Raw genomic sequence first — 24,425 nt, forward strand, 5'->3', positions numbered from 1 at the left:
CTTTTACATCAATTAGAACACGTGTAAACTACAATAAACATAAATTTATGTTTGTGGTTAAATTAGTGTTTGGATTTCGCACGATAGTATCGAAAAGCTAAAATAAACTCAATTTCCTCCTTGAAGAATTTTGACATCTGTTCTTTCCTTTAAACAGAACTAGAGGGAAAAAGAAATGAAATATTATAACACTTTTATAAATTTCCTCTAGAAATAAAGTTTAGACCGAGGCAATTGTAATGACAGGTCATTAGAGGACAGGTTTTTCTTTTCTCTAAGATGGAGACTTCGTGATGACTATGCTTGTCGTGCCAAAACTTCTTTTAAATGTTGACTTTGATATTTGTATAAACTTTTGATGTTGCTGGCTGCGAACAAGACTATTCAGCTATCGAGTTTATGAATAATGTACTAATATATGGTAAGTTTTGTGTTTCTGACTTCGTTTTGTTTTGCTCATTATTTCGAACAACATAATTAATTTTTTGAGCAATCACGATTGCTTATTACTTTCATTTGACTGTTTTTGGCGTGCTATCATTTTATTTTCCCACTAGCACCCTCTGCAGCATCACCGTCGACCGGCTCCTCATGATGCTGTTCCTCTAGCGAAAACAGTCTCCAGGTTGCGTCAATATCCTACACTTACACGCATACACGCACGTACACACACACGCACACAAGCACACACACGCATACATACACACACCTACACATACACACACTCATGCCTGCACACAAACACATGCCTACACACAAACACATGCCTACACACACACATACACATTCTTCCCCACACACACAAACACTCATACACACAACTACCCACACACTCATACCTGCACACAGACACAAACACACATGCCTACACACATACACATACCCCCTACACACAGACACACATACCCCCTACACACAGACACACATACCCCCTACACACAGACACACATACCCCCCACACACGCCTACATACACACATACACTCGTGATTGCGAAAAACATAATTTGAATTCAAGGAGTCAAAGTTCAAATTAATTTTTCTTTTTTTTTCAGTTTTTCTTCCAGAATTGCTTTTCCATCCACAGTACATTTAGCCTTTTTTTTACACTTTCTAATGAGTAGTTTAATAAAGTTCTTTTTTTCGTCAGGTGAAAGTGGGATTTTCATCTTGTTCTAAATATGAGCTCTTTGATTAAATTCCATATTCTACGAAAGGGGCAACCCCGGCCCAATCAAGTCATAGTGGGGCTCTGAGTCTAGAGTTCATGCGCATCCTCCCCTCTCCCTACACGACGCATCACAATTTCTATAATACATTATCACAATATTTTGAAGGTCTTGTGTTTTAGTATGTCTTTTATGAACAAATAAAAACGTATTTACATCCTCCTCATCTTTTTATCTTTAATATGTTCTTTATTTCTATTCTTACCTCTCATTTAAATAGCTTTATCTTCAAATGTTAAAATTGAAAGCTAAATATTAGTGGTATGGATACAACTAAAAGTGCTCCGAATAGTTTGTTTTTTTTGCTAGTTTAAATGCAATATTTACTGTATTTGAATAAAATGCAATATAAATTTAATGTAACACTATAAAAAAAATGAGACAAATATATTGAATGTTTAATTTAAAACACTAATATTAGAGAAAGTAAAGAAAAAGAAACAAAAAGCTTTGCAACAAATATTTTGTTTTTAGTAATTTTATATTTAAAGCATAATAAATGCAAATTCTATAACATAACGTAACTTGAAAAAGAAACAAGAACCCTAAACCTTGGGGACCCCTTGGCCAGGGGTCAGTCGGCCCATGCCTTTATCAGGGCTAGGGAAGCACGGGGTTTTCTTCAGGGCCGTATACAAGGGGGGGGGGTTTCTAAGGGTTCACCCCCCCCCCCCCCGAAGATTTTGGTTTGACATTTAAATGTTCGTATATACTAAAAAATTTCCAAAAAATATTGTTCAAAAACTCATATGTATATTAATTGCATAAAACGCTTTCATAATACACTACTGGCCAGTAAAATTGCTACACCAAGACGAAATACAGATAACAAAATTATATTTATTGGACACATATATTATGTTAGAAATAAAAAATGATTACATGTTCAAGAAATTTGGGTGAATAGATCCTGAGAAATTAGTACCTAGAAGTACTACCTCTGGCAGCAATGACAGCGCTTATAAGCTTGGGCTTTGAGTTATACAGAGATTGAATGACATGTACAGGTACAGACATCCATGCAGCTTCAACACGATGCCAGAGTTCATCGACCGTAGTGGCTGGCATTTGCTGACGAGCCAGTTGTTCAGCGACCATTGACCAGACGCTTTCTATTGGGGAGAGATCTGGAGAACGTGCTGGCCAGGGCATCAGTCGAACCTTTTCCGTATCAAGGAAAGTCCGCACAATACCGGCCACATGCGGTCGTGCATTATCCTGCTGAAACGTAGTTTCGCAGGGCTCGACTAAAGGTTAGTGCCACGGGTCGTAACACATCAGAAATGTAACACCGACTGTTCATAGTGCCGTCAATGCGAAAAAGAGGTGATCGACATGTGTATCCAATGGCACTCACAAAAACTTTTCAAATTGAATTTGCACGTGGGAAATTGGCAGTACAATTACCTCATTTAAACACATTGTAGGTGTCACTGCAGGCGCCTGCGTTGTCCGAATGCGCTGAAAAGCTAATCATTTGCAAATCACATCATCTTCTTCCTGTGATTTAAATTTCATGTCTGTACCATGTCGCCCACTTGGTGTAGCAATTTTAATGGCCAGTAGTGTAGATAACCCGACGACTTGAACATTAGCACAAATAGCGCAAAGCTCCGCATGAAAGTTTATTAAAAGCCTCCCCGAAATGATTTTCTAGTTACGGCCCTGGGTTTCTTTATGTTCTGATCGTAACGCGTGTTTTAATCTGAGTCTTCGTAGGAGACGGTTTGAAATTTCGGATGTCAAATAAAATAGCAAAAAACGAGCAAGATCTTCGATAGCTCCGAACTTTTTGAATTGAAAAAAGATTCTTTGTAGCTCCAAAACGTGTGCTTTTAACGGTAATTTTTACCAAATTTCACTGTGCCCAGTCATCGGTTTTACCATACCTACTGCCAGAACTCAGATTTAATTTTCGAACACATCTCTGAAGTTGTCAGATTGATTTATCAGATTCTTAACCGCTTTTAACTATCTACCCCATCATGCCTACAGAATCCGACGCACTTTCGATTTTGTTCGTGAAACTTTTTTTCTCGTTCGCCAGACAGCTCTGTCAACAAGAGAAATTCAATAGCGGTGTTTGCCAAACGTTGTTCAACGCATTCCCTTTTAGCCAAGACCTGTTTCACTGGGTCACGAGAGCGCCTTTCTTCTGGCAACATTCGCATTGTCATTTCGAAGAGCGGCTCCCGGAACACGGACGAGATGAATATTAAGTGCATTTTCGTTGTCACGTTATTCTAATGGGTTCACCAATTAGTGATGACCCATTGGAGATAAGGGAGAGTGCTTCCAGACGTTCTGGTAGGATTCTGGTACGGCGATCGAATCTGAAAAAGAAAAGTTACTCCTTTTTTGCTTTCTTTAAATTTATCAAATGTCCTTTATGCTTCGACTGTAGTTGCAAGTATCACTAGAATTCAACTACGATTTAAAATTAATTCCTCCAAATACCAACAGTACATCCGGGATCGATGCACAATATAACTAAAGCCCTAGATCGTAGCTTAAGTAGCGACATGTCCACCATCTTGGGGCGAAACGATGCTTTCTTTTATGTCTGCTATGGTGAAGTAGCGTGTTTTTCTACTTAAAAATGGCGTTTCTTGATTGCGGATTAACATGGAGTTAATAAGAAACCTCAATCAAGAAGCAAAACACGCTACTTCTCCACTACAGACATAGAAGAAAGCATCGTTTGGCCCAAGATGGCGGGCGTGTCGCTACTTACGCTACAATTCAAGGCTTTAAATATAACGAGTGTAAGAACACATTAAGTGCATGTGACGGCGAAATAGATTCTCGTTTGGTAGAAGATTTAAAGTTTGTATTTTGCTTGAACCCTCTGAAATTTAGTTATTTGTGAAAAGCAGCTCATTTAAACTGAAAATTGAATCTTGGGCAAAATATTTAACGCTATTCTAGTAGACACAGTAATGACTTCTCACTGATTCCTCCCACACTTTTCAACAGGTTTTAAATCTTGTGGTAAACTAAGAGAGCTGAACGTACAACAAGTCCTCTGTTGAACACTTGTGGTCACAGCTCTCGCAGCTTTCTTGTGTGCCATTGCGAAAGACCTTACATAGATGAAGAGGCTCTATTGCATCCCTTTAAAAAAAAACTATTTTTAGAATTTTCTTGACACTTTGTGATTCATTCACGTTTGTTTGTTTTTCTTCATTTAATTCAACATCATATCGCTGCGTTCAGGTCAAATCATAAAGTCAAACTCAAGTTTTGAGGCTTGCCAGTTTAACCTTCAAATGGCTATGAAAAGTAGAAGATATCATTTTACAGACCCGTAACTGTTACAGCATGTTTATTCCATTGAGAAGAAATAGATGGAGAGAGTGCAACCCTACTATCCCGATACGGCAACAGTACCATGTGACCTGGGGAGCAATTTCAAGTTCACCGTAACCGCTGAAGAAGTTTTCATTTGCTGGAAGCCATGCATGATAACAACCTTTAACTGTAGAAGGGAAAAATTAGATTTATAGTAATAGTGCAGTATTCTAGCATTGTAAACTGTGAGGAAAAAGGCCACACCAGGAGGTCCAGTAACTTTTCCCTAGCATGTACGAATGTTTTTTACTTCTAAATAAAGAAAAAATAACATTCATATGCATTCAACGAGTACATATTCCACAGTTGACTATAATTTTTAAATTTTTGTACTTATTTTACCTATAAAAGTTATAAAACATTGTATATCTTGAGTGTAAATAACAGTTTAGTTCCATAAAAACACTTTTTACTTAACTGGTAATTATTTTAACGGCTCTTAAGCATTTTGTGTACATTTGCTTTGTTGGCGAGTATTTTCCCGCCAAGCTCTTATGAACAGCAGATGCGCAAGAGTAAAGATTTGCTATTTTTATGCTTCAATTTAATTACTAGTATGCCTGCGTATGAAATCATTTCAAAACATTGATTACAATACATATGAATCCATAAATTTTCAGTCAATAACAGAACACTTTAAACTATTTGTACATGCCCGTCATTTCAGGGAATGAATATCAAAATACATGAAAAATGCAATTACATTATATTTTAAAATCCGGAAAGAAGTGGGGAGGGGGAGTTTGAATGATAGGCCTGTATTTGTATCCGGTATTTATTTATTATTATGCGGTAAAGGAGTTGGAGCCAGAGTTGCTCTGATTTGTAGCCCCGACTTCATAATAAGCGCCGTCGCGTCGTCTGAAAAATATTCGATGCCAAAAGAGCGATTGCATGCCAAAACGCGACAACTTCCCAGCCAAACAAGTCACCTGACCTGGGAAACATTGGGTCCCAAGCTTATTTCACCGAGACATTTGCCATGGCTCCCTCCATTAGTATTCCTTCTCAATGGTTTATTCATATAACTTTTAAACTAGGCAATTGATTTGCATCATGAAGTAAGTAACTGTACAATCAAATTCATTGCAATGATTCATCTTTCCCCCCCCCCCCTTGTCGACTAAAAGGCTTTTGCCAGAAAGCCAACTTATACAATACAGTAGTGCCCAACCTTTATCTGCCCGAGGGCCGCTCCTCATATTGAAATCATTCTCACGGGCCAGAGCCCATATACAATTTCAAAATCGCTCATTCTTTCTAATAACATGGTTCAATATTGTAAAGGAAAGAAAATCACAAACTTATGATCGTTGTTATCATCACTTGATTCTTATTTTATTTTCACTGCATGTTTTTTCAGGTACCAATTTCTGGATATTGGGCTACAAATTTGTGACATTGTCACGAATCGTGCTTTTCGAACTTGTAGCATTGAACAAACCAACGAGTCACACGAAATAGCTTCGGGGGCCGGATGTGACCCGCGGGCCGTAGGTTGGGAGGTTGAGCATTACTGCATTAAATCGTGAACATTGACTCTGGCTCATGTGGTTCATGCAACTTGTCAGTATGGTTCCGCTAAACCAATAGAGAATCTTTTCATTCTGGAAACTGAAGCTTATTTATATTCCCCCTCCCCCCCCCCAAGGTTTTTCTGCTTATCGAACTGCTTTAGTTTCTGCTGAATATTTACTAGTCAAATGCACTTTCCCTTGAATTAAACGTGTTGTTTCAATGTGCAACTAAACCAGATTTGTTAAACGGGACTGAACTTTTGAATCAAATTTATATTGTTCTTACTACAAGAGTGGAACAGCTGTTTTAATTTAAACAGAAGACCTTATATCTTAAAATACCTGGCTTTTAATTACATTACCCTTAGAACTACAAACCGGGATACATATTTACCCCACGGGGGTTTTGCTCGTACAATCGTTCTGAAAGCTGCAATCTGATTCATAACTACATGATGTTTTTTGTTTTTCATACCGAAGAAAATGACGAAAATCAAATTCAATTTTATGAAGTTTTAGTTCGTGAAAATACGATTTGAATAGCTAAAAGTGCTGAAAACGTGGCTAAGAATGGTAAAAATCCAGTTTACGTGGACGCCCAGTAACTTGGTTTGTAGTTCTAGGCTAAAAATCGTGTTTATTTCGCTGTTCCGGTGGAACACTAACGCAACTGTAAAAAGTGTCATTTTACAGTAGAACTAAATATACATGGAACAACCTCATACAGTGAAACGTAAACTACCACTGAGTTACTGCCTAAAAGTTGAAAAACAAACCTGTGAATGTTCCTCCGTATGGGGTGACCACGTTTGGACCCAGTGACAACAACTCATTCTCAATTAATTTTATATTGTTCTTACTACAAGAGTGGAACAGCTGTTTTAATTTAAATAGAAGACCTTAAATCTTAAAATACCTGGCTTTTAATTACATTACCCTTAGAACTACAAACCTGTAAACTACAAACCGGGATACATATTTACCCCACGGGGGTTTTGCTCGTACAATCGTTCTGAAAGCTGCAATCTGACTCATAACTACATGATGTTTTTTGTTTTTCATACCGAAGAAAATGACGAAAATCAAATTCAATTTTATGAAGTTTTAGTTCGTGAAAATACGATTTGAATAGCTAAAAGTGCTGAAAACGTGGCTAAGAATGGTAAAAATCCAGTTTACGTGGACGCCCAGTAACCTGGTTTGTAGTTCTAGGCTAAAAATCGTGTTTATTTCGCTGTTCCGGTGGAACACTAACGCAACTGTAAAAAGTGTCATTTTACAGTAGAACTAAATATACATGGAACAACCTCATACAATGAAACATATTTGAGTTACTGCCCTGGTAGTTAAAAGTTGAAAAACAAATCTGTGAATGTTCCTCCGTATGGGGTGACCACGTTTGGACCCAGTGACAACAACTCATTTTCAATTATTTTTTACTTCTTTTTACAAAAAAGGAAGTATTGTATTCGCGAAAAAAATTTCACTCAAAAATCGGCCTTAATTTCTATTTTGCTCACCCCCGAATGAATGTTGGGTTTTTTTTTCGACTCGACCACACGTGGATATATGCCTAGGAACGTACAGACACCCGAAATATCCATTTTGACGATCCCCGAGTTAATTACGAGTTTTCTCGTGACGTATGTATGTGTGTATGTATCTCGCATAACTCAAAAACGGTATGTCCTAGAAAGTTTAAATTTGGTACGTGGACTCCTAGTGGGGTCTAGTTGTGCACCTTCCCTTTTGGTTGCATTCGGGTGTTTCTGAGGGGGTCTTTTGCCCTTTTTTGGAGGGAAATCATTAATTTTGATGTAAACTCAAGTGGTGTTATAATTTGGCGGACACTTGGCGATATATCGCCAGTCTTTTGGTCGCCAAGTTTTGTCGCCAACTTGGAGACAAATTTGGCGATTTTTTTTTTTTTTTAAATCTGGTATCGATTTGGCCACTGTTGGTGATATTTAGAGAGTAAACTATTGAATCACATTAAAACTGCCAGTAATGGGGAAATGACATTAAATTGGAGTCAAAGGAAGTCATGTGATGCACACATCAGCTTGTTTAGTTACGTCAATGTTCTACCAGAAGAGCGATATTGTCTTGTTTCGTTCTACTCGTGGAACAATCGGGGGAAAAATTTTCCAGCTACGACTACTCTAAGACTATGCGTTATTTTACCTATGTAACTTTTAAACATATACTTCTGCATTTGGAAGTTTTTTCAGTTTTAGCTAAAAGAAAATATTTAAGATTAATTTACTAAGTTACCCTAAGAATAGAATTATCTTACAACATTAACTTTTCGTAAAGTTTAAGAATTGTGTGTTGCTTGCCCTGTAAGCGCAAATTTAAGTCATTGAAGCGTATTGTAGTCAGTTTAGTTGTTTTTGACAACGCACTTGGTTAAAAAACTATTTGGCTTACTTTATATTAAAAAAAAAAAAATGCATAATATTAAAGTCTAACTAATTTTACTGAATGATCTAACAAACCTCAATATTGATTTCTGGGTTATTAAAATCTTCCTTGGTCGGTTACAAGGCGGACCGCGGGTCATAGTTTTCCGATCATTGCAACACTCTGTTGTTTTTTGCAAAACAACATGCAGGGCATCCGAGAAGTCTTCGACACATTTTAAAATTTCATAGAAAAGCAAGAAACTGTATAAATATGCGGATTGCACCACAATACTTAACAGGTTCAAGATTTTTTTTGTGACATTGTACAAAAAAAAAAATTGCAGAAAGTGTGGGGGGGGGGGGGGAAACTGACGATACAGCAATTACTTTTATTTATTTACTAGTGTTACGGCTTTGCTCGTAGTTGAAAATTAAAAGGTCATTTGGTTCGCCTGTACTTTGGTTGCCCTGTATTTACAAATAATGGATGACGAATTTCTCGCCAATTCGCTCTGTTCATTTGCTCGCCAATGTTATGGTACCACGTTATGATAATTTCGTAATTTACTCTTCCACGTTATGATAATGTGCTCGGTAAAATTATCTTAAAATTGGAATAGAAAAAGAACAAAATCAAATTTTCGAGAAATCGCTTCGAGGTGCACACTCTCGTGGTACAATCTAACTTTGTGCCAAATTTCATGAAAATCGGCCGAACGGTCTAGGCGCTGTGCGCGTCAAAGACATCAAGACAGATATCCAGACTGACTTCCAGCTTTATTATTAGTACTAGTGGCACCAGCACGGCTTTGCCCGTAGTAGAAAATTAAAAGGTCTTCTGGTTCGCCTGTATATTTACAAATGTATGATGAATTTCTCGCCAATTGGTTTGCCCATGTTACGGTTCCACGTTATGATAACTTGGTAATTTACTCGTCCATCTTATGATAATTTTGCTCGGGAAAACGTTCTTAAAACTGGAATAGAAAAAGAACAAAATCGAATTTTCGAAAAATCGCTTCGAGGTGCACACACCCCCATGCAACTAATTCTGTGCCAAATTTAATGAAAATCGGCTGAACGGTCTAGGCGCTATGCGCGTCAGAGATTCGGACAGAGAGAGATCCAGACAGACTTTCAGCTTTATTATTAGAAAAGATTTTTTCCACGATGTCACAAAAAATTCTTGAGCCTGTGAAACATCATGGCGCAAACCGCATATTGATACAATTTGTTGCTTTACTATGAATTTTTAAAATGTGCCAAGGACTTTTAAGACGCCCATTGTGTCATCAATAGGTGCATTGCTAGGTTTTGGTGCTGATAGAAACCTTAAGCTTATTGAAACCGCAAACTTTAAATTGTCGCCTGACAATTAAAAGTTGTCTGACCCATCGAAAGTCCCATCTGACAAATAAAATGCTACGCTAAATGTATTTCATGCGGAAATGAATCAACGCGAGTTTTAGAGTAGTTCATCATTAAATCATTGTTTCGAACCTTTTTTCTGAATTAGAAGTCCATTCAGCTGAATAAATATTTAGTGCTTTTTTTTCTAATCTTTTTCAGATTTGACCTTCTGGTTGTAAATCGAAATTGTTTCCCCTTGGCGGGAAAATTTTCGTGCTATAGGAAACATACGCAGTAGTCCTAAAGAAAGCAAGGTTACAACCACAGACGGACGCCATGTTTGCTGCTCTCGAGATCTTAAACAAGAGCTTCAAGGATTTCTTGGATCAAGGAGGTATGTAACCAAGGAAACACGTTTTATCCATCGATTTTTTTTCAAGGAAGTGAGGTGATGTGTTTAGTTGTGCCACTGAGAGGTGGTGGATGTACTGGAAGCGGAAACAGGAAACAGATTAGCAAGAGCCTGCAAGTACAGTAAAACCTGTCTACTACGATATTATTGGGACCTAAAAAATATCGTAATAGACAGGTTATCGTTATAGACAGTATCGTTATACACTGGTTTCACTGAAGTAAGGTTTTTACTGCTGGTGCTTTTTCGCTGATCCTACCTCCTAACAAAATATTCTGTTTCCGCGTTCAGTTCATTCACCATCTTTCCGTGGCACCAAGCCCGACAACAGGCCATGTCAGCCTAGTCGGAAACTAAGGGCACTGACTTTGGGGGAGGGGGGGGGCGACACTGATGTCAAAAAAAAAGAAAGAAAAAAAAGGAAGAAAGACAAAGGAGGAAAAAAACTCCGAGTAAAAGAAAACGTCAAGATTAAGTAAAATTTACTCTTTTGATATTTACCTGTTGTGACATATCTCCGTTATCTCGTTTTGAATACTTAATTCAATCTTTCTGTGTCCGATAAAGCAGGCTGAATGAGTTCCGTTTGATGGTTTTGTGTGAAAAAGTCTCAAGTTTGCATTTTTACTATTATGAATATTCATGATTTCTTTTGAAGATGCAGCGAAGTGCAATCCTCTTCCAGGATGTTGTTTTGTCTCCTTGATCTGTCTTTGCTAATTTCACCAGACTTCGCGTTTCGCTGAGAGGTGCTTCAAGGCTGTCGAGAAATATATTTGTTCTCTCTTCATTTCAGAGATTAATCTGTTTATTTTAGCCATTTTTCTATGCTAAACTTGACAATGTTTGCTTAATTTCTTGCAACTGATTTTCGCAGTCTTGTTGGTGAAGAGTCAACAGTAGCAGAAGTCGTAATGGTGTTATTGCGCAGTTCCTTTTCATCTTCCTCACTCTGATTTCCCGTCGAGAAGTTCTCTTTGCTGTTAAAACTTTTCTGTTTCTGTTGGATGATTTTTTTTTTTTTTGAGTACTCATGTTTTTATGCTGTGATGACATATGAATTAGATTCCCGCTTCGTCCTTGTTGTTTTCGTTATCTTTCAGTTGCTGCTACCAGGGCTGCGGAGTCGGAGGCAGCCCTGACTCCGGCTCAGGGAATTGTAGAGCCTCCGACTCAGACTCCTTGACTCCAAAATCAGTCCGACTCAGACTCTTCAACTACGACTCCCTAGCCCTCGTTGCTAACCATTATGGAAGATCACTTTTACATTATGCTGGTTGAATACACGGACGTAGCCAAAGGGAGGCTGTTATAATTTAAATTCAAGTAGTCAAGTTTCATGATACTATTGAGTAATTCACAAATGCATTCAAGTTAATTCTTTATTAGTTGACACGACATTTTTCGTAGCTTCATGCACTACTACAACTTATCTATATAACTGGCAAATTTCAGAAAATTCAATGAATGATCAAAATTCACATTAGGTGCGGTTACAGTATATAAACTAGTTCACATGTGCAGATCTAATTTACATAAAAAATTCTAACAGAGGCAGGTAAGGGCAACTGCCCTGCCTAGAAGAGAACCTCCGACTTCCACGCTCTTTCCAAATGTCACCAAAGAACTCGAAAATGCAATTTTAGGACCTCAATTTCCAAAACATTTCCAAGGAGAACCACATACCGCTATTTCTGCCCGCATCTGACTAAAACTAGCGTGAAATGTTTTTGTAGGGGGAACGGGGGACTATATTCAAGCAATTTCCGAAGTCCGCGTACTTGGGGGAGGGGGGTAGTAAAACCACTACTTTGTTGTGCCTATGCTTGCCCTGTCCTAACGGAAATCCTAGCTACGCCCATGGTTGAATACTTTTTTTTAAAATCAGATTCTGATGGTTGTATGTTGAATACTGTTTGTACTCGGAAAACTGGGTTTTGTTCCTGGAATACCTACTGTCAGCTGATTTCTGATTTGAAATACCATTTTAATAGATGTCCCTAAACCTATATATATTAAAATACTACAAAATCGCCCGTCATGGTATGACGGGTGGAAATTGCTTCTACATTTGAACGAAGCAATTGACTGTTTGGCGATACTTTGATAGCTGAAATTTTAACCCTAACTCCAGTGGATGAACCCTAAACTCCAGTAGATAGCGTAAATTGTTTTGGTTTCTTCGTTTTCCTAAAATGAAAGTCTTACCAGTAAAACAGTTAAGTTACTGGATCGAGTTCAGCTTTGTCGCAATAAAGCCTTTCCCTGCATGTTAAACATTACCAGACATATTATCATGTCGTGAAGCGAGTTTCATTGATGAAACACGCGGGTTACTCGATCATCGGCTATTATTTATATGAGGATAAGAATTTAAACCTATTTTTAATGTTTTAAAATGTATCTTTTTCTTGAGGATGGGAGTGATTTTGGTGAGGCATTTTGTTTCTTAAATTATTTTTTTTTTAAATCAGCATTTGTCTTCATTAATAGATAAATTTTAAATTATAGATGCTTGTTACATAAATGACATGAAGGGTTTTGGAAGTCTTGTTTTATTCATAGCTCAGTAAAATGTAATCTCTGAATGGTTACAAATAGTGTTTAAAACATACAAAGAATACGAAATTGTTCCGAGGTTTTTTTTTCAATGCTCTAAAAAACAACCCAAAAACTCGCTAGAAATTGAAATATGTTGCTTAAATGTGGTGTCTAATGGAGGGAAGTTTGATCAGCCAATGAAAGCCTAAAAATGATTTTGTCTGCTGAAGTTCATAATATCGTTGAAAACTAACATTTGATGTATGATAGGGAAAGAATTTTTTTGTGTGCGTAATTGTTAACAAAAAAAAGTTGGGGGGGGGGGAGTAAAAGGGTGTAATAACCCAGTAAGTTCACCGGATGTCCATAAAAGAACTAAAAGGTTCTAAAGCACTTTGTTTTTTTTTTTGTTTTTTTTCAAAAATCATGAAAATATGTCGATGCGATTATACATGCGATACGTTATGACCCTGGTTAGAGTATTTAGCAGTTTCAGGGTTTTGAAAAAAATCATACACTCTATGTGTGTTTATCAGGGCATTGGACTTGGAAATGGACTAATTTTGGGGTAAGGAGTCGGGAGGGAAAGTTTATAAAAAATGCCAATAATCCGAGTCTGTCATCCCCCCTCCCAACTCCGCAACTCTGCCAGTCTGCCAGGGCTGCGGAGTTTGACTGATTTTGAGTAAAAGGAGTCGGAGTCAAGAGTCGAAGGCCTTAAAATGCCAAGAGTCAGTCTGTCATTTTTCCTCAAGTCCGCAACTCTTCCAGGACTGCTAACTCGGACTGATTTTGGTGTGAAGGAGTCACGGCCGTATGCAAGGGGTGTTTATAGGGTTCAAACCACCTCCAAAATTTTTAATCCAAAGACATTTTTTTCCATTTTTTAAATAATTTATTATTTCTTTTGTGAAAAAAATAAAATATAGTTATTATTTCAATTGCACTTGAAAAATGCGATTAGTAAACCTGAAAAATTGTATAAACTCAGTGCTTCATCTGCAGTACACATTTTTATGGTAGTTATTGAGAACATAAGTTATATTATGTAACAATAAGGCTCTTTGTTTCATAAGACCCCCCCCCCTCTTGATTTTAATAATCTATTGCAACAAAAATAATAGAATATACGAATGAAATCAAAATTGATTCACCATATAAGTTTTTTAAAAAACGTGTTTGGTGAAACCCCCTCCGAAACAAAAGTCTGGTTACGACCATGAAAGGAGCCGGAGTCAAAGACTCTAAACTTCCCAGAGTTGGTAATTTTCCCTCCGACTCCACAACCCTGGTGCTCAATAGAGATGAGTTCGGGCTCATTTTTGAGAGCCCGGGCCCGCCCGAGCCCGAAAATTTGTAACCGAGCCCGCCCGAGCCCGAGTAATATTGTCTCGGACCAAAATCCGAGCCCGAAGGAAACTTTCTTGTATCAAAAACCGAACCTTCTACAATCTGACATCTCTCTGTTAATGAAAAATGTTATGTCAAATGTTCTTCATTAACAGAAGTTTCTAAATTTTCTCAAAATGCTCCACTTCAAATGCGTTACTGTATGACATATTACAATAGTAATCGCAAAAAAACACTATAAATAAGCGTTAATTTCTTTTTTTTTTTTTTTTGGTTTAATTTTCATATTGATTAAACTGATTTAAATGTTCCTTTTTCATTTTCTCACAGTGGGAAAATGTTTATTTGCTTTGAATTTGTTTGGAGATTGACGATTGAATATCTTTGCTTGAGTCCGAGCCCGAAACCTATTTTCGGTTCTAGAGCCCGTCTCATCTCTAGTGCTCAAGCACTGGTTGGACCGCATTGACCAGCAGGTGCAGTCTTCGTAGAACTGTAACCTTGGGTTACTTGAGCAATGGACATGTTATCGTCGGTTAATTAGTAGAACCGTTGATGATATTGATAACTTCGAGAAGTTGTCTGAACGTATCAGATGAGGGTGATTTATCAGAGGAAAATGCGTCCTAATTAGTTTCGTTTCGACTTTTGTCTCACCTGAACGTTGAATGTCAAGGTCAGGCCTGAAACAATTGCTTGCCTTAAGACATAGATGCAGGTTCCTCAACAGTACAATGCTCCAAGGTCAAAATATTGTATAGTACGTGTCATGTCGTTAAATTAAAATTTCAAGACTTTTAATTTTTTAACAGGTAGCTGGTCTTAGCGTTACAACTGGAACACTTATCCTAGAAACAAAAACTATTTTGGTTTTTAGCTTTGATAGAATAAATATAAATTGGGAGACTAACATTGCAGATCAGAGATCAGAGATAAGAGTATTGTATACATGTTTTAGAATTAAAAAGAAATCTTTTTTTTAACATGAAAAAGGTTTGAGCTAGGGGGCAACTTCATGGTGATTGTTACTTTATTGAAATGAAAGTTCTTACTTGCCGAGAAAAAAAGGGGGGAGGGGGATTCATTGTAAATCTCGAACTATATGCATACAATGGAGCTTGCGTGCGACGAGTTCAACCGGTAGCGACCGGTCAATTGATCACGTGACAGCTAATGACGTCATTATTTGTCATGTGATCAACCCACCGGTGAGCTACCGGTCGCTCATCGAACACAACCAGAAGTTGGCGAATGAAGTGAGTTGGGGGCCGAGCACCATTTTTAAATTTTAAATTCCGTAACTTTTACCGCAATGTTTATTGGTTTAAATCACGAATTATAGCTCTTCACAAGATTCAATGTATTTATCTCGTTTTAACCAGATGTTTTAACCAATATCTACTGGTTTCTAAATTAGATATAAGAAAGCTCGTCCCACCGTGAAGGTGACATTTTGAATTGTTAAGCTGGCACTCTAAGAATAAATTCGGCTCTTTTGAGGTTGTATTTTTTTTATATTAATTTAAAAACGTTTATTAATTTAAGTTTAATAAATTAAAGTTTACTCTCATGTTTGAAATTGTGAGTGATCAACATGTTAAAGACTTGGAAGAATCACTATTACCATTGGGTGATAGCGCGTGACCGGTGGTGGGTGCGTCGATATTTTTGAAGTGACTTGGTAGTCCAGTCAATAGATACATTTTACCTTGCAAAAAATGGGGTCAAAGATTTTATTTTTTTAATTTGCACATATTGGTGCCGACATGGAAAAACCAAGTTATCCAACACGAAAGACCCCGGGAGAACTTTTGGGGGCCGAAAAATCACAAAAATTTATGACTTTTTTTGTTTTTTCCAAAATATCTCCGAAACGGTTCAACTTAGAAAAAAGTTTTAAACGTAAAGTTTAAAGAACATAAAATTTCCTACAACTTTTGTACTTGCAACGTTTTTGTAGCACAAATAACAAGCTTGCTATAGCTCTTTGAAAATAGGCAGTTTTCCTCCACTCCAAAAAAAAAAAAAACTTTCACACTGAAAGCAAGGCGTCATGATTATTAGAACTTCAATAGAAACTTTAGTTTCAGAGAGTTTATCGACAGTTAGAGTAGTTTGAGTTTCTTGCTCACCTCCCCCCCCCCGTTTGACACAGTAGCAATTCTGGCTGACAGATTAGTTCCCACACTCCAAAAACAAACGATGTATTATGAAACTGAAATACATATATACGCATTCATTTACAGCACATACGACGATGCAATAATAATTTTAAAAAAAACCTTCCCCACTGCTCACGAACTAACTTTTCTGACCTGCAGAGGTAGTCTTCATCAGACTCCAATAATAGATGATATATTGTTGTTTTTAACTGGATTACACAATATATATGTTACGGCCAAAGCCCGAAATCGGCCAGTTCGCAAATTGGCCAGCCAATTCGCGAACTGGCCAACATTGCTGAAAACTTACCGGCCAAAGCCCGAAATGTCCTTCATTTCGGGCTTTGGCCGGCCAATTCGCGAAGTGGCTATGGACGATCGGCCAAAGTACGAATAGGAAAATCAAGAGGAGATTGTATTACACTGTTAAAAATGCAGCATTTTAAAATGAGTACTTCTGTGTACTGTTATTTTTTTCATGATATACACTTCTTTCAGAAACGAGTTCAAATATAATTGATATTTCTGTGTTAAAAATGAGCTCATAATATATAAAAATATGATCTCGTGTTAGTCTGTTTTTATATTAAAGCCATAATACATATTATTCAGTAACAATACATGATGTATTAATGTGATAGCTTAAAAAAGTACATTTGTGCCCTTCAAATGAGCGAATTATATCTTAAATAAATGCGTTGTGTAAAGTGTGCGAATGCAAAGGTAAATTGAATTGAGGACAATCGACAGTCTTTTTCTGCTCCGTAGACCTAATTTTAAAGATTCTAGATCACATTGTACCGAGAAATATGGCTTTTTTTTGGAATGCCTCCATAATAAGGGCTCATTAAGACAAATATAAAGTGAAAATAGTTTTATTGTTATTATCTATTATTTAAAGACATTTCCTTAATGCAGGTTTTTTTCGCAATTCCCCTGCAATATGCCCTTATCAATATTTTATAAATAAATGTCGTTATATTTATTTTAATTTACTCTTAGTATTGTTTTTTTTTCCTTTGTAAAACAGTCCGAATTTTTATGAAACAATATTTCGGAAGAGAAAGCAATCTAGAACATTTAGCATATTTTCCTTTTTTTTTTTTTTAAACATTTAGGAAAGGTTGTTCTTATTGTCATGGTATTTGTTTTAACTCTCTTTTTTTCCAAACGTTTTCACGCACGTTTTACTGCAATTATTTAAGGTTAAATTGATTGCGTGTATTTTAGTTGGTTTTCTCTTCGTCTTACGGTATTTGCAATCTGGATTTTAATTCAAATTTTTTTCTTCTTGAGGACGCGGAATGATCATTTATATAATTTGCGTTGAGTAGGTATTTGAGCTAAATTCTTTTTTTTTTTCTACGGGGGACAGAGGAGCGAGATTTTTCTTTTGTTTTAGATACAATGTGTTTTTAATTACCTTTTGCTGCGAGGAGGGCGAGAGAGCGGGATTATCGTTTAAAACACTTTCGTAAGAAAGGGTGTATCGCTAATCGTTCGGAGTTCGCTTCGCTCGCAAATAGATTGGGTTACGGTAGCGTAGTTACTTGTCGAGTTTGAAGATGAAAAACTATAGAGTTTTTTCATTATTTTACATTTTAAAGCAACTGTTTATGTAATTTAATGTCTTTTTCATATAGCGAAATATTTTAAACTGCTGGTTTTTTTTTTTTTTTTTTTTTTTAAATAGGTTTTCTTAAAGAGTGACGCATTTTGGTATAAGAAAATGATTATTTTGAATCAGAGATGGGAGGGGGGAGAATTTTCGTTTATTCGTACCTTCCTTTAAATTCTTAGCACGGGCATCGTCTTGCGGGTATAGCTTGTAATTAATAAAATTACTCTCATAATTTTCGAAATGGCCTATCGCACCAACGCAGCGGTGTGAATAGCCAGTGAGTACAGACTAATCGCACGGACTTGGCGCAAAACATGCTAAGTTTCCCCTCTTTGCTATCTCGTTTTTTAATTGTCAAGTCTACACAAATGAAAGCAGAAGTAAAAAAATAAACACTTATAGCTTCTCAAAGCTCAAACTTGATTCTTCCAACAAAGCATATTTCAAGAAAATATCACACATGACAATTTCTAAATGGAAGCAAGTCTATATTATTCGTGCAATAAGTCATTTCCAAAATATGTGTTGCCGACGATTCAGTTACTATATATTTGGATTTTCATCACTACTTTATAACTAATGTTTTATTCATGATTCATTTTGGCTTGAAGATTTTCTCTGAGATCTGGTTTTGTAGAAATTCGGGTTTAAGAGGGAGTTTAAAAAGAACCAATTTTAAATAGAATTCTGGGGAGGGGAGCACACACTAAATTCCTTACTTGTCATTAGGTTTGGTGTCGGAATGAAAATTATGTTTAAAATTTGTGTCACGAACACTGAAAGGTTGAGAAACACGGCCTTAGGCTTAACCTCAGCTGGGACCGGTCAAGTATTATGTAAGCAGAAAGGGGAGACTAAGGGCTTATTTTCTCTGATAAGAGGAGTGGGGCACAAAAATTCTTAGGTAAGCATTAAATAATGAAGCAGTTACAGTGCAACGTAAAAGACGTGGAAAAAGAGCATCCTGATCCTGTGACGCACAATATATCATAAAATCTTATATGTAAGCAAAAGGGGGAAGGGGGTATAGCGTATGCTTATTTTTTCTCAAAAGGTGAGGGAGGGGGGATACAAAATGACCAACAAATGCTTACACAATACTTCAATGACACCTTATTAGCGATCGCATATAATTTCAACTGAAAGTATTTACATATAGTAGTGTAAATACGAGAAATACATACTCATAACTCAGTCGAAGAATTAAAGGCTAGAAAAACGAGGTCGAAGCTTTGAATATCTATTGGCACACCTTCATAGGGACGTGGTAGCACCCTCCAAAAGCCAGAGAGAACATATCAGCCTAGTCGGAAACTATGGACCCTACTTGGGGTCAAAGTAGTATAAATTTGACTGGTTTTATAGTGGGAAACGGGCCTGGTGACGAAATTGACAAGGGACTCGATTTGGCTCTCTGCGGCCCTGGGGCACCCTTTTTTTCTAGTTTCTACTACTCGCACGCCGCGCCGTCCCATTGGAAGCGACAGGTGTGTCGTCTACCTGTTTATCTAAAATCTTTCGTAATCATTTCGGGCTTTGGCCAAGGATTCCCGGCCACTTCGCGAAATGGCTAGCCAAAGTAGAAAATGCAATATTAATTCCGTGTATTTCGAGCTTTGGCCAAACGTCTTGGCCAATTCGCGAATTGGCCGGCCAGTTCGCGAACTGGCTGAATTTCGGGCTTTGGCCGTAACATATACATTCATTTGAGGGATATAATTCGTACGTTCTAGTCTAATTATTGCAAACAAAGTTGCGATTTTTAAATATTAATGTGAAGGAATGAATATTAAGCAGCTAATAAGCAAACAATCAACACAGTCATGCATTCTATGCTCTGATACAATAATAATAATAAACCCTCCCCCACCGCTCACGAACTAATATTTCTAGTCTGACAGAGGTAGTCGTCAGTCAGACTCCAATAACATATGATTTATATTGCAGTTTGTAATTGAATTAGAAAATCTTCTCATTCATTTAAAGCACATAATTCGTACCATCTATTCTATTACAAGCGAAAATGCAATATTCGAATATAAATGTGAATGAATAAATATTAGGGTGATAATAAGCAAACAATAGACATAAAAATGAATAAATAAAGGTACAATAGTAATACGTAATGAATACTTTGAAAAAATTCTGCAGAAACTGACATTTTGAGGCATGAAAAACCCAAAAGAATTACCTTACAAAATGAAAATCCAACTGTAGAAGATTAATACATACATCTAAATTACAGAGAGATTCATTCGACCTTAAAGCAAATAGAGAAATAACAACAAAATACGCTGTTTATCTTCTTCGAAGCAGTTTTGAAGGTCCAGGTTCTCCCAGTTCAGAATCTGTAGGGGGTAGAAAGAAGCTGTGGTCCTTTAATTGTTCATCTCCTTGTTGCGGTAATTCCAAAAGCTCCTGGAACAAATTATCTTCTTCAGCAGTCTCATCCAAAGATGAAATTTCTGCAACATTTTCACAATTTGTGCCACTGCAGTGTTTGCACGTGCTGGAGCATTTTAAACCTGCCTTGTGACAAGAACAGGCTCCAGTACAATTTTTCTTGCAGGTACAAGATACCATCTTCAAAAGATTCTGAGTAACTGAATCTCTTTTCGTGTCAACATGCATTAGACCTTGCGTCCTGCGTTCCCAACCCCATTTCTCTGGATCAATTATGTTGCCCAACCAACTTTGAAGTTGGTGGTAGAACCAATATGAGTGATACCGTCCAGCATGCCCCCCCCCCCCCGCACGTTGGACGTAGCCCTGCAAGATTTATCTTAGCCCTGTATACTAGTTTTATAAAAAGATTAAATTGCAAAGTATCCAAAGATAGGTTCAAATACTTTACGTCACCTGTGTATAATATTTGCAAAATGTTTTCTCCAGCTGCAGCTAAGGAAGGCATCATGATGACAGATTGGGTCCATAAATACTTCAATAGCTTCCTTAATTTTAGGAGGTGTTTTTTTTTTTTTTTTGACTATTTTGTACAACTTAATTTTGCCTTGGCCAAAGATTGCCGAAGTCGTATCACACCCACTAGACGCATGGATGAAAAGAATATTGCTGGGGTTAAACTTAAAAGATTTAGTGGGGGGAAAAATAAATCACAAGCATTCCCTCTTCCAGGTTTTAAAAAGAACAAGTTGCTGAAAGGCTGTCCTAAAGCTGTCATCAGTCCTCTCGTTCACTATAACATCCTTTTCCATTTCTTTTGCCTTTGAAAGAGCAGTAAGTGAGTGAGTCGGCATCATCTTGAGTCTGCCTGACTTCAATACCACACTCTTTGAAATATGTCTCAAGAAGTAGAATAAGACAATTCTTTTTGTTATAATTTGCTAGAAATCTTTCTTTAGGAATTTAGTTAACATGTTAGGTTTAACCATGACTTCAAGGGAAGAGATTGATTGCTCATTGATATAGCGTTTGTGACAGGCAGTGTGAATTGCCACTTCTTTTAAGAACTTCAAAAAACGCTGATGTTCTTTATTTTGCCGTTTTGCGCTGCATCTTTGAAGATTTTCTGTTCCCTTCTCCTTCACAATCTTTATTTAGCATTCATGCAAACTGATTTCAAAAAAAAAAAAATAATAATAATAAAAAACACCTTGGTCAGGCGTAATCATTTCTAGGAAAAAAATTGTAATTCAGAACACACAAATTGATAAAACACTCTCGCGCAAACCCTGAAGTGACCAACATGAGTAGCTATTGAGTCGATTCATCTCATTTGGAGAAAAAAAAAGGGGGGGGGGGATGGAATGGGGGTGTTTTGTTTAAACTAAAGGGAACGGAGGCATTTACCCTCAACTGTGAAAGACAAATGATTTCCAAGGTCAGACTGCCGGCGTTTCTCCTTTTTTCCTCCGTTATCCGATGCGCTTTCACGCACTTCGCTGAAGGGGTTCAGAAAAAGTGTGACTTTCAAGAAGCTGTAACTCGCTTGCTTTTCATGCTACAAAAATGTTGTAATGACAAAAGTTGAAGGAAATTTAATCCTCTTTAACATTTGCATTGGAAGTTTTTTTGTAATTGTAACCATTTTTGAGATATTTTGAAAATACTACAAAAAGGTCACAAATTTTTGGGGGTTTTCGGCCCCCAAAAGTTCTCCCGAGGTCTTTCGTGTTGGATAACTTGGTTTTTTCATATTGGCACTAGTATACACAAATTTAAAAAATAAAATCTTTGACCCCATTTTTTGTAAGGCAAGCCCGTTTTTTTCTACCTATTGACTGGACTATGGCGGGGGGAAAAAGATTTAAAAACTTGTAAGACCACAATAAGTATGGACACCCGGTGTATAACAAGTTGTCTCCCATATCATTCTTAATCACTTGTCAATAGCTTGGCTTAATCTGTTTATTTTAGCCATTTTCCTATGTTAAACCCGACAATGTTTGCTTAATTTCTTGCAACTGATTTTCGCAGTCTTGGTGGTGAAGAATCAACAGTAGCTGAAGTCGTAATGATGTTATTGCGAAGTTCCTTTTTATCTTCTTCACTCTGATTTCCTTCGAGAAGTTCTCTTTGCTGTTATAACTTTTCTGTTTCTGCTGGATGATAGTTTTTTTTCTTGGGGAGTATCGTAAACACGGGCTACTTTGGCCCACATTTTGGAACTTTTCGCGTCTTTTCTCACACATTCCAAGCTATGGAAACTTTTTTACTCATCTCGAGTTATCGAGAAGTTCTCTTTGCTGTTATAAATATTCTGTTTCTGTTGGATGATATTTTTTTTTCTTGAGTACTCTTGTCTTTATGCTCTGCGATAACAATTATGAATTCGATTCCAGCTTCGTCTTCGTTATTTTCGTTATCTTTCAGTTGTTGCTACCAGGGTAGCGGAGTCCAATGGTGGTTCCTGCACGAATAAAAAAGCAATTTACTTTTTTGTCTCTCTTGCAGATCCTCGCGTGAAGGATTGGCCCATGATGCAAACGCCCTTCCCTGGCCTGGCCATGATCATTGCCTACATCTACTTCGTGAAGGTGGCTGGACCACAGTTCATGAAGAAGAGGAAACCCTACGACCTGCGGACCATCATGGCCATCTACAACGCCGCCCTTGTCTTCATCAATCTCTTGGTGTTCTTTGGGGTAAGAGCCATCCCACCAAAAACATTCTGTAAAAAACTAGCCAAGTCTCTATGGAGCTGTTTGTTTATCTCTAAAAAGTAATGAAATCTAAACAAAGTCATGACAAGTCGAAGGTTCCTTACTGCGATTTCTTTATTGTTATAGTTAATGTTGTGTGACTTGGCCGTTAAACATTCTTTATACGTTAGTGGGTACAAGTCAATTTTGTTTACACGTTCTCCAAGTGGCAATTTTCCATCTTCAATGGGTAGCGGTTTTGGCGACAGATTGGTGCAATCGTGTCATGGAGCACCTGGTTTTGTACCCTTGTGTATACTCTTTAACGGCCAAGTCACACAACATTAACTATAACAATAAAGAAATCGCAGTAAGGAACCTTCGACTTGTCATGACTTTGTTTAGATTTCATTACTTTTTAGAGATAAACAAACAGCTCCATCGAGACTTGGCTAGTTTTTTACAGAATGTTTTTGGTGGGATTTCACTTCTTTTTGTAGAAACATTTAATTTGTGTGATGTTCGAGTAGACTAAAGTTAGGCTAGATTAAATTAGAAGATGTGTCCCACTACGCTGGACTTTCGCAATGACAGTCGATTTTTTGATGTACCAAGAGTAGAAGGGGGCATTACCATATCTAATACAGCTGAGACCAGATGAGGGTTCTTCATTAGATACTTCCGACTTTCGATTTTTGACATCAAATGAAGCGGCCCACCAAGTTGAATATTTTTTATAAAGGCGGTTAGCCTAGTTTTTACAGTTTTCCCTTTATGTGGCCATCAAACCCTAACTCTGTACCAAATTTCACCTCTCTGAGTTTATGGGAAGTACTAGTTCTATTTTGATGATCATGAGTGAGTGAGTGTCATAAATGCGAAACTTTGCTTTCGCTTAACTTCGGAACTAAATGACCTACAGACTTGAAATTTCGGATTTTAAGTATGTGATTATAGCTTACTGGATGACGAAAATTTCTGCGTTCTAGTCTCATCAGAAGGTTCTCAAATAGGGGCCTGAAAATGCGACGAAATGGTTCCAGTAAAGATGGTACGGCAGTGTTTGCGCTTCGCGCTCGACTTGGCTGGGGCACTGCCGTACCCCTCGATATTCACTTTGGAAATATAACGAAGGCCCGACGCTTCCTTTTGAATTTCTTTCACTTTTTAACCCCCGACACACAAAGGAAGAGGGTTATAAGTTTGACGTGTCTGTGTATCTGTCTGTGGCACTCTAGCGCCGAAACCGATGGACCGATTTTGAAAACAGAAATTTTATTCGAAAGGAGAGTTGATCGAGAGTGTTCTTAGCTAGGTTGCGTCTTCGGATGACATTAATTAACTAAGATATTAAAAACTTCAAAAGGGTTTTCGTGATTTTTGCAGT

General features: G+C 37.3%; 1 protein-coding gene across 3 annotated transcripts in view; it reads left to right on the forward strand.

The window, feature by feature from the left end:
- The window catches only part of LOC129229529 (elongation of very long chain fatty acids protein 7-like), a 60,276-nt gene that overhangs the window by 19,437 nt on the left and 16,414 nt on the right, over positions 1-24,425 (forward strand). Inside the window, exons 1-3 of one of the 3 annotated variants that reach the window (XM_054863851.1) lie at positions 349-421; positions 10,070-10,244; positions 22,851-23,041. In XM_054863851.1, the coding sequence (XP_054719826.1) occupies positions 10,187-10,244; positions 22,851-23,041 (249 nt within the window). In that variant the 5' untranslated portion in view covers positions 349-421; positions 10,070-10,186. Of the gene's footprint in view, positions 1-348; positions 422-10,066; positions 10,245-22,850; positions 23,042-24,425 lie in introns of those variants that run through there. The other 2 variants (XM_054863849.1, XM_054863850.1) reach the window with 2 other exon arrangements.

The sequence above is a fragment of the Uloborus diversus genome, chromosome 9 (genome assembly GCF_026930045.1).
Source record: "Uloborus diversus isolate 005 chromosome 9, Udiv.v.3.1, whole genome shotgun sequence".
Lineage (NCBI taxonomy): Eukaryota > Metazoa > Arthropoda > Arachnida > Araneae > Uloboridae > Uloborus > Uloborus diversus.